Source organism: Typha angustifolia, chromosome 13 (genome assembly GCF_048772165.1).
Source record: "Typha angustifolia cultivar Huaian chromosome 13, ASM4877216v1, whole genome shotgun sequence".
Classification (NCBI taxonomy): Eukaryota; Viridiplantae; Streptophyta; class Magnoliopsida; order Poales; family Typhaceae; genus Typha; species Typha angustifolia.
Window position 1 is genome coordinate 8,173,657 of NC_133251.1, and position 11,647 is coordinate 8,185,303.

Genomic DNA, 11,647 nt, shown 5'->3' on the forward strand with positions numbered 1-11,647 from the left:
CGTAATTTTTTGACTACAGGAGAATATTTGACGAATATTTTTCCACAATTACGTGGACTGCTTCCTCCAATAAATTCAGACCGACCTTTTGGTACAAGAACCCATCAATAAGCCATTAACTAGAGTTAATGTTAGTTATTCAAAGTACCAGTAGAGTATCATATACAAATTATAAGAAAAAGTAATATTGAAATGATAGTGTTATTTGAAAATTCCCATTATATGTAAAGCTCTCGGTACAGTGCTTACTTATACAACATATAATATCATTCTAATAGCATAAATTCTGCTATATTTTTTTGTTAATGTGATTTTAAAGTGGAATTATGTAAAATCGTTCTAATGCCAACTTATTGCAGCATTATATGGAAACACATGGATTCAACAAATAGAGGAACTCAGGATGTAGAGGAAAGGATTGCAGCATAGAATAGTTTATGTTTACAACTATCATATACCGTCTAACTATAAGAAAGAAAAAAAAAGGAAGCTTCACCTATTTGCAGCTTATACCCTGTAATTTTAAGCGAGCCCTCATTGTACTAAATATATGCAGAAAATACCCTGAATTTGATTAACATTAGCATCGTTTAAATAGATCGGAATGTTCTATCTATCGCAGATATTAAAAATATCTCTATCTTCTTTTTGTTTCTTCTATCTCCGCACAATAAGTTTCACCTCTCCTCCTAAGCACAAATCTCAAAACAAAAAATAACAACTTAGAGTTATCAGAAAAATAAAAGTGAGTTATTTTCCTCTAACATCCTTCTTCCTCTAGTATTTTAGATTGTATAAAATTTCCTAGGTAAGATACTTTGGCAAAGGTGTTCTGGGTTAGATTTAGTTTAGTATTTTAGACTACATATAGTATTTTAGGTTAAATATGGTATTTTGGGTTGGATTTTCGGTAATCTTTTTAGTATCGTTAAGTGATACGACTAGGGCAACCCAATCGTCTCGAGCAAACATGATTAGGGCCAAAAACCATTTAGTTTAATTAGATTTATTTCTTTTTGAAATTTAGTCATTGTATTTAGGTTAATTTGCTTTTAGCTTTACTTTTAGTTAATTTGAGTTGATGAGGTCAGGCTAGCTAGACATAGTGTATGGTGGCCACCTATAAATTTTTAGGTGCTACCACATTTGGATTATCAAATGAATATTAAAAAATTAGCTTCGCCGCAAAACTCTTCTCCCTCGCTCTCTCTCTCTCGTGTGACCTCCCTCTCTCTTACCGAGCTTCATCTTCGTCAGTGATTAGCGCTGCTGCCGCCCTCCCCTTACGTCAGATCATGCCCTCTCATCCCTAAGAGTACAATCCCCTTCTCCCCTCTTGTCTAGATTTATGCTTTATCTCCACTATCGCTGCCATATCTATCTTCTATTACCCTAACCCTAAACATTTACAATATCTTCCACCTTCCATGTCCATCCCGCCACCTTTTGACCTTAGGTCCATCCCACCACCTTTCTTAGATATTTCGAATCTATACCACTAATCATGGTGATTCTTGTTGCGTTGGACTCCTGACTTCCAGGGGAACAACCAATCAGAGTTTCAGGCCTTTTGGACGATTAGATCAGTCAGCATTGGCCTCCAAAGTTCTGGTCCTAGATTTGACCAGAGCTAGGTCTTGTTGCAATCACAACCACCCCGAGGGTGATCGTAACAACTTGGTATCAGAGCAGGTAATTTCTCGGACTGTTAGCAATGATGACTACAAAATCCATGGCGTCGAGTCGCGTGATAGAGTAGGACGTAATAGAGTCATCAATGTGCATGGAAGAGCGGATGGGTACCACCCCCGAAACACCTCATGCTGGAGATGATAAGGATGACGAATCGCAACTACGAGCAACTAGTTTAGCTCCTTACGCCTAGGGCTGTGAATGAAGTAGGGACGACGAACATGCGAAATCAAACCCCAGCATGGCAACCATGGCTAGGGTTTGCTAGGGTTGCATAAGGAGAACAAGTACCATTAGGTGAACTAGGAGGCTAACCCGTGCTGGACTTGAGTTCGAGTCTGAGCACGAGTCAGTCGAGCCACGAAGGCCTGCACCAATTCGAAGACCACTTAACCAGCCACATGTGGTTTGACCCAAACTGAGAGAACGCACTCAAGGCTTGACTTTCCTAAGTACAATGAAGGTGATCCACTTGAGTGGATCTTCAAGGCGGAGCAATTCTTCCAATACCAAGGCACGTCTGAGGAATACAAGGTAACCATGGCCTCATTCCATATAGAGGGCACCGCGCTACGATTGTCTCGCCTGATGAGTTCATATCGCCCACTATGATTGTCCCGCTCGATGAGTTCATATCGCCAATTGTAGACCAAGTACATCGATGTCTTGTGCAAGCGATTTAGTCCAACTAGGTATGACAATTTCCATGCAATGCTCAGCAAAGTATGCCAAAAGATGATGGTGAAGGTGTACGTGGAAGAGTTGGAGTGCATCAACAATCGATGGTCCGATCTCCACCAACAAAGCGCCTTCCTCTCAGGACTTCACAGCAACATCCAAACCGATGTCAAGGCCCTAAGGCCGAGTACCATGGAGGAGATGGTGGAGGATGTGCTAACTTATGGAGGAGAAGCACCACGAGTTAAGGTTACACTAGCGAGCACCATGAACCGGGCGAGACACTATCCGTGCCAAGCTAGTCAGCCAAGCGCAACTACTAGCAATGTCGCAACTGATTGGAGAACACCGACGACTACTACTATGTTACGATCCTTCCTCGGCTATAGGCTCTGATACCAGATTGATACGAACCCTCTTTTGGTGCTATGGCTCTGATACCAGATTGTTACGATCTTGCACGGAACTTTGAGATAAGATCCCTAAATATCCCGCCGTTGGATCGCTGTGAAATTTTGATATGTTGTAGGCCCGGAAAAGAGCTTTCCAACGGATCTAGTTTGAGGCGAATCGGAGTTGGGGATCTCGAGATATCGTTCGTTTAGTGGACGAACGTCAGGATACTCTGTTTTTGGATTCCGTGGATGAAGGCACAGGGAGATTAGAAGCGGCGTCGCCGGGGAGATTGAGGGAACGAGAGCGAAGAAGATGAAGGAGGCAAGGCAAACTCAATTCTCAATAATCAATAATAATTTTGGTTGCCCTACACATACTTTTATAGGCTAACCAACAACTCAATCTTATCCTAAAACACAATCTTATCCTAAAACTCAATCTTATCCTAAAACTCAATCTTATCCTAAAACTCAATCTTATCCTAAGGTAAATCCAAACTTGAGACGATGTCGGTGAAGTCCGAATCGTATCATACTAGACCAAGGGCTTCATTGAAGTTCTCTAATGACGTGAAGCATCCACTTGGATCACCTAGATGGACTCTTACACCTATTCAAGTGGAAGATCGACACTCCAAGGGGCTATGCTTCCATTTTGATGAGAAGTATGTGCCCAGACACCGCTGTTCACAACTGAGGGGCATCGTCTTGCTATTCAACGGCCCAAAAGTTGAAAATGATGACAATGCTGTGGTGTAGAGTCTAGTGGAGCTATTGGGGGAAGAGAAGGAGGGGGATCAAGAAGAGATGGTGGTGAAAATCTCGCTATACACGTACATGGGCGCGATGGCGCTACAAACACTAGAAATGGATGGTGCGATCAAAAGGACCACTATCTAGATCTTGGTGGATACAGGCACTGATAGTGTCCTAAACAAGAGGTTGATGAGGAAGATAGAGTTGAAGGTAGAGCCGACAATGGAGTTCAATGTGACAATCGAAGATGGCACGGCTCTCTTAGCCAATAGTGTTTGCCAACGGATGCCATTGTAGGCACAAGGGTTCACCTTCATCCTTGACCTATACCCTTGGCACTGAAGGGAGCTAACTTGGTACTGGGCATTCACTAGTTGCAGAGTTTTGGGTTCGTCACCTTTAATTTTTTAGACTTAAATCTTACATTTCAACGAGGCGAAGAGATTGTGTGGCTTGAAGGCCAGGAGCGGTGCCAGGGGCCAGCTCTTCAACCGCTGGTGGGACGCCCTTATTCGAGTGATTATGGCCTACTGCTGTAGCTAGCACCCATCGCACCTAAACTCATGACCCACACAAGTATACCAGCTGATCTAGGTCGATTGTTGTAGGAGTTTTAGGAGGTGTTCGAGGAGCAGACAGGATTACCCACCCTCGCTCAAGGGCATGATAACCGCATCTAGATTGTGCCGGGGGCCGAACTAGCAAATGTATGACCTTACTGCTATCCCCACATAGAGTAAGGAGTCATCTAATTAAGTAGAAGTGCCTATTCATCACCCGTGTTGCTCGTGAGAGAGAAAGTTTGGAGTTGGCACTTCAATGTAGATTACCAAGCCTTGAATGCCATCATGGTAAAGGACCGCTACCTGATTCTAGTAATAGAGGAGCTTTTGGATGAACTCATGGGGTTTGCCTACTTCAGTGAAACTTGAGGTCAAGATACCACCAATTCCATGTTGATCTAGCAGACGTGAAAAAAATAGCATTCCGAACTCATGATGGCCACTATGAGTTTCAGGTGATGTTCGGACTAAGTAATGCATCGACAACATTCCAAGGGCTCATGAATGATATATTCCGTCATCTTCTTTGCAGGTATGTATTTGTTTTCTTTGACGATATATTAGTGTACGGTCGGACATGGGAAGAACACTTATTGCATGTCGAAGAAGTTCTGTAATCCTAAAGGACCACCAACTGAAGATGAAGATGAATAACTACCTGTGGGAGAAGCAAGGGTTGAGTACTTGGGGCACATTATCTCAGCCTCAGGCATGGAAGCTGATCCCTCAAAAATATGATGCATGGTAGGCTGGCACAACCAACTACACCGCGTGAGCTGAGAGGGTTCTTAGGGCTAACAGGTTATTACGGATGTTTCATCATCGGCTACAGTAAGATCGTTACTCCACTATTTGCCTTACTCAAGAAAGGAGGATTCCAACAGATAGAGAAGGCAACAAATGCATTTGAAGCCTTGAAGAACGCAATGGTGTTGGCGCTAGTGTTGGCTTTAGCAAACTTCATTAAGCCATATGTTGTAGATTATGATGCCTTGATAGGGATTAGAGCCGTTCTGATGCATGAGGGGAAGCTGGTGGCATACCTCAACAAGGCACTATCTAGGAGGTCACAACAACTCTCCACATATGAGCGTGAAATGCTCGCTATACTGCATGCACTCTTGAAAAGGTGACTATATCTTATTAGGTGGAAATTCACCATCTAGACCAATCAGCAGAGTTTGCCTTTCTTCCTAAAGCAGCGTGTACACACTTCAGCTCACAAAAATGGGTCACTAAGTTACTAGGTTATGGCTATAAGCTAATCTACAAAAGGGTCACTAAGAATCGAACAGTCGACACACTATCACGCCTACCAACTTTGACCAAGCCGGTTTCCACGTCAAACCACACAGATTTCCAATTTTATATCAAGGAAAAGTTGGAGGAGCTAAGACAGAGGTGGATCATTTAGGTGGAGAGCTATAGCTGTCTTTTTAACCGGCTCCCTAGAGTGATTTGTGAAGACCAACGAATCAGTTGTCTTTTTAACCGGCTCTTCTTCTTTGTCAAAAACCGGGTCGACGTTAAGAGGCTGAACCATGTTCTAGACGGACACTTTGAGGTCAAGGTGATGGAAGCGTGGTGGAATGATATGAGTTGGGCCAAACCAGATGTCTCGGGCTAACCTAATAAGGGCCGAAACTCTTTAGTTTAATTAAATTTATTTGTTTTTGCAATTTAGTCCTTATATTAGGTTAATTTGCTTTTAGCTTTAGTTGATTTCAGTTAACGAGGTTGGGCTAGTTAGACCTAGTGTACAATAGCCACCTATAAATATTTAGGTGCTGATCACATTTGAATTATTGAATGAATATAAAAAATTTGGCTTTACTGTAACAACCCAACAAAAAAAAAAAAAAATTAATTTTCCATGGGCACGACGTGTGACCGGCCTCGTGCCCATGCAGTGGGGCTGCGTGGGGGAGGTGCCACGCACCCCCCCCCCCCTCGCGTCGCCGCAGCCAACCGGCTGCGGCCATCTGGCAGCGGCGGGCCCCAGCGCCGCCGCAGCCACCGCCAACCTCCCACCGCCTTCCCTCTCTCTCTTTAAATCTCTCTCTCTCTCTCTCTCTCTCTCTCTCTCTCTCTCTCTCTCTCTCTGGATGCTCTCTCTCTATCTCTCTCTCTCTCTCGCCGAGGCCGGTCGTCGCCGTCGCTACCTCCTCGAGCGCCGGTGAGCTCCTCTCTCTCTCTCTCCCTCTCTCTCTCTCTCTCTCTTTCTTGCCCGAGGGTGGGCTCGTCGGAGCCGAGCCACCGGCGAGAGGCCTGCCGCTGGCTGGCCAGCAGCGGCCGGTGCCCTCCCCGCCGGCCCGGGTCCGCAACCTCCTCCCTCACCTCCTCTCTTTCTTCTCTTCCTCTTCTCTTCTTCTTCTTCTTCTTCTTCTTTCTTCTTTCTTTCTTTCTTTCTTTCTTTCTTTTTCTCCTTCTTCCTCAGCTCCTCTTTTCTCTTTCTGCACAGTGTTGGGCTCGGCCCAGCACTGTAGCAGACAGTGCTGGACCGAGCCCAGCACTGTAGCAGACAGTGCTGGGCCGAGCCCAGCACTGATGGCAGTTGTAATTAAATTATTAATTAATTAGTTTATTCATGTTATTTATTTAAGTATTTTGCTTCTTAATTAATGCAAATAGATTATTTAGACATTAACTATTTTAATAATATTATATATCCTTCAATGTAATTTTATTAATGATAATTTTTATAATTAATGATTAATTAGGCATAAATATAGGTAATACTTATATTTATTTATTTACTTACTTATATGTATATTAGATTAATAGATAAATTTGTAAATTATAATTATTAGATTTATATTCTAATATTCTTATGATATACATTTTTTAAGTAATTCTATTAATTTATTATACATTATTATTTTGTAACAAAGAAGATAATGGCTACATAGTCCCTAATTAATCAAGATATAATTTAATTATAATTAGGTTTTTATCTATATTTATATTTTATTTATAATAAAAATCTAGCCAATTATAAAAATAAGTAGAAATTCTAAAATCTAATAAATCATCATATTTTACTCGAACGGATTATAATGGGATAAACAACTAACTTTATGTTACTTAAACATTTTCAGACGATCCCGAACCCCTTATTTGAGACCTCTTGGACCTTGCTAGCGATGAGTGTCACTCGGTTACCTGACGGACGTGAGAGATGCGTGGTTTGTATCTTCTGATCAGACGGTGAGTAGTCTTATCCCCTAGATCCCTTTCTCAAATTAGGATTCATTATATATTATGTACATGCATGTTTTGGCCTCCAGCATGATTATATGACTTTATATAGAGATGATTTCAGTCAAGCATATATTTTATCATGCATTTGATTAGACTGATCTGGGATATGAGTACATTGGTGATATATAGAGATGATTGGAGATGATTATGCTATTATGGTTTTATGTCGGGATGATCTCTATCATGAGTATGCATGTGATAGATTAGCATGAGTATGCATGTGTTAGATACATGGTTGGAGTTTGCATTACATCATTTTTCTCTCGGCTTCTTTACCACCTAAATTCCTGAGTTGTATGATCTGTTGTCGTACTGGATATATGCATATGATTTATCATGTATAGGAAATCATAAAAGTATATGTGTATGTGATGTGATGACCAGTATGATAAATTATGTTTGCAAGATACTTGTGTAGTAGGTATGACATTGTGATTGTATCAATAAGGTGGGTGATTTAGTAGGAATATATGTTTAATAATATTGTTAGAGGATTAATGTCTCGTTTAAACCTTTGAGTTGATTACCAAATAGGGTAATGGGTATAAGAAATATGACACAGATACAGTTATTGGTTTGTGAGTGATGTCAGTAATTGAGATGTAATATATATCTTTCTGGATGACATGATAGTAGGTTTAGTTTAGAAGTTGCTGACTGTGTGAATTTGATTAGATAGAAAGAATGATAATGAAAGGAATTATATAGAGTGATGATAGTTGCTAAAGTTGATAGTCTCAGGATATATCTTGTATGACAGTAAAAATATATTATGGTTATTAGTTTAGTTTTGAAAATTGATTTAGAGAATAAGAATGTTATAGCCTGAAGATCGTGTATGTTGGGTGATGAATTTTAATTACAAGTATACAGACTTATTTTTTTATGATTATTAGGTGATATTAATGATGTTGTAGAAGGATGTTGATGATACTATACGATTAAATTATGCAGTATATATAGTGGACTTTGTATAGAGGATGTGATAGAATATTAAATTGAGACTCTTGAAGAAATATGAGGTTTAATTGATCTAATTAGGAATGAGATATGTTGGTATAGATGTTAAATTGAGATATTATGTGTTTTGACTTGTTAGTTGTTTCGATGATACTAATTGGTGAGATAATTTGATAGCGTTATTCGTAGAGCCTATAGACTTGATTATTTGTTATGACTGAGAGATGGTTTGGAAGTTAAACTAATTGCTTCATAGGACGATAATGAAAGGAATATAGAGGACTATGATATTTCATGTACAATGTATCGATGGATGTTTATTATACTGCTAGATGATAAATAGATAATGATGTATAGGAAAGTGATTATATTAGCAATTGTTTAACCATTGACTTGCATGCTCGATTATTACTAGAGGTTATTGAGCAAGCCTTTTTGAATGATTAGATTGATTTAATGATTGTAAAGACTTACAGGTTTACATTTAAGTCTTAAGGTAAAGATATTTGATTGTGAGATAATGATTTCATGATTGGTTCTATTATGGTTTGTAGAAATTTGATCGTTTAATGAATTGCAAAGTTAAGGATGTGAGAAAGTTGTTATCTATAGGAAATCATAAAAGTACATGTGTATGTGATGTGATGTGATGTGATGTGATGTGATGTGATGGCTGGAACGGTATCTGGTCCGGACTGGTACTGGACATACTCTTAGCGTATGGCAGAGTATGGTGATGGCTGATAGTTGTACTCTTAGCGTATGACAGGGTACAACTATCATTGATATACCCTTAGCGTATGGCAGGGTATGATTACTTTCTTCAGAGATACCCTTAGCGTATGGCAGGGTATGATTTATCTACAGAGATACTCTTAGCGTATGACAGGGTATGCTCTGAGCTTGTGACATGATGTGTATCGAGTTTGGGGCCGGGTACCGTAGTCCAGCATAGTGGATGATATTCAGAGTTGAGACGGATGATTGTGATAGTGAGAGATATGTGAATTATATCTGGCTCTGACATATATGATTATCTAGTAGTTGGCATGCATCATGCATCATCATTGTTGTGACTAGTATCATTGGATCATAATTGTTATACATGATATGGTGTTATATTCGGTGATGTTATATGGTAATTTCATCATGTTATATAATTTCGGTTGAGGATATAATATGGTCATTCATGAGAACTGATTTCATTCATATATATGTCATTGAGGATACATATATATATATGTTCATACATGACATCATACTGCTTTCTGATTCATATTATCCAGTACATGATTTACTCTCTGTTTGGCATCACTGATTCGGGGTAAGGTCTATTCACTGAGCCTTTTGCTCATGACTCTCTTTATTTCTTTTCTAACCCCCTCAGATATGTGGTACGTGATAGCGACTTGAGAAGATATTTTAGAGCGATGATGAGGTGAGCTATAGATACGAGATGGTATAGATGATAGTTTATATAGAAATCGAGTTGTACCAATATTTGATATTTGTACTCTTTTGTATTAGACAATGATTTGTATAATACAGGTCGAATCATAGTGTACCCTTGTATTAGTTATTTTAGTTATATCTTGATGGTTTGTTGTGGCCTGTGTGGATCCTGCCAGATTATGTAGCGGTCTAGTGTATATTATTGTGGACTTTGATATTCATATGTTAACAGGTTTATTTGGTTAAGAGTATGATTTATTTGGTGATGGATTATGTGATCATGGATATGTTAGCAGGTGTTATTTGATGATGTCATGAACGTATGTGCACAGGAGTGTATATGTGCGTGACGGGCCCCGCCCGACCTGTCGCGTGCGCCGCGCGTGCCGTGTGGGCGCGTGTGCGTGCACGTGCCCGTGCCGGGCGGGGGCGTTACATTTACTGCAAGACTCTTCTCCCCCACTCTCCCTCTCTCTCGCTGAGCTTCATCCTCGGCCATGGTTAACGCCACAGCTGCCCTTCCCTTATGTCAAATAGTCCCTTTCGTCTACCTTTATATTTTATCTCCCCACTACTATTGTCATATTCCATTTTCCACCTTCCACCTTCCATGTCCATCCGGCTACCTTTTTAACCTTCGATCAATATTTCTTAGATATCTTCAGATATATATCTCTAATCGTTGTGATTCGAATTGCATTGGTGGACCCCTAACTTCCAAGGGAATAAATCAGGCTTTCAAGCCTTTTGACTGTTAGATCAATCGGCATTGGCCTCTAAAGTTCCGATCTTGGACTAATCAGAGCTAAGTCTTATTGTGATCACAACCACCCCGAGGGTAATTGTAACATTAAGCTAACCTAGAGATTTTAGTTAAGTTTAATTAACAATAACAAACATTTAGATATTTTTCTGCACATATTTGAGAAAAGGAGGGTTCAAATTGCAAATATTAAAATTACAGGGTGACACTGATAGGTCAAAATGCAAGGTGTTAAATGCAAATTTCTCTAGAAACATCCAGAATGGCATCCATAAAAGCATACAAAGCTCAAAACATAAATACACATCAGAAATACGTCAGGTCATGTTGTTTGGCAAGATTATCTGGTAATAGTAAAGTTTAACTCAGGTCAGCTCATTCGAACAGATATAATGAACTGTACCAATTTGAAATAAGTTCCAAATCAGTAGCAGTCTCGACTCAATACATACTGCGCAAGTCAACCTACAAATAGCCATTAATGTCAAGTTCAATGACATCGCCAACAAATTCTCCAGTATATTCACAACATTAAGTACTAATGTTTCAAAATAGACAGATGGATTAACCAGTTCCCATCAGACAAGTGTCGCATTACATATAGATCTCCATGCCAATGAACTTTGAGGACTGACAAAGAGGGCAGAAACTCAGCTTATTCTCGCAATCCTTGCACAAGCAAAGATGTCGACAGGGCAACAAAAGCATACATGCTTCATTTACTTTGCAAACTTTACAGGCCATTGAGCCCTTCAAATCCTTGTTCTCCTTGGAGAGAAGCTGTAACTTGATGGCCCCACCATTGCAGCAAGAAGCTGTATCATCTACCTCACTGTCACCGCATCCTTCTTTGTTGTCCCTGCTCTGAGCATACACTTGCTCAAGATTATACTTGAGGGCATTTATCATGCTTTCGTTGTACTTGGCACGTTGTTGCCATGTACCAACTTCCATAGCCATCTGTTTCATCTGCTCCTCAAGCTGCAAGTTCTTTTTGTTGATACTATCTACTTCTGTTTCTTTCTCCCGTATCTTTCTGAGAATCCTGTCCTCCACTGAAGCCAATGTCTGGAGTTGCTTTTCCTGAACCTTCTCCAGTATAGATCGCCTTAATTGTTCACCCTGGT

The 11,647-nt window shown here is 40.1% G+C and overlaps 1 protein-coding gene across 2 annotated transcripts in view; it reads right to left on the reverse strand.

Annotated features, from left to right (window-relative positions):
- Nucleotides 1–10,874: 10,874 nt before the first annotated feature.
- The window catches only part of LOC140773472 (probable BOI-related E3 ubiquitin-protein ligase 3), a 34,230-nt gene continuing 33,457 nt past the window's right edge, over nt 10,875–11,647 (reverse strand). For both annotated transcript variants that reach the window (XM_073116056.1, XM_073116055.1), the window contains exon 4: nt 10,875–11,642. In XM_073116056.1, the coding sequence (XP_072972157.1) occupies nt 11,115–11,642 (528 nt within the window). In that variant the 3' untranslated portion in view covers nt 10,875–11,114. The remainder of the gene's footprint in view (nt 11,643–11,647) is intronic.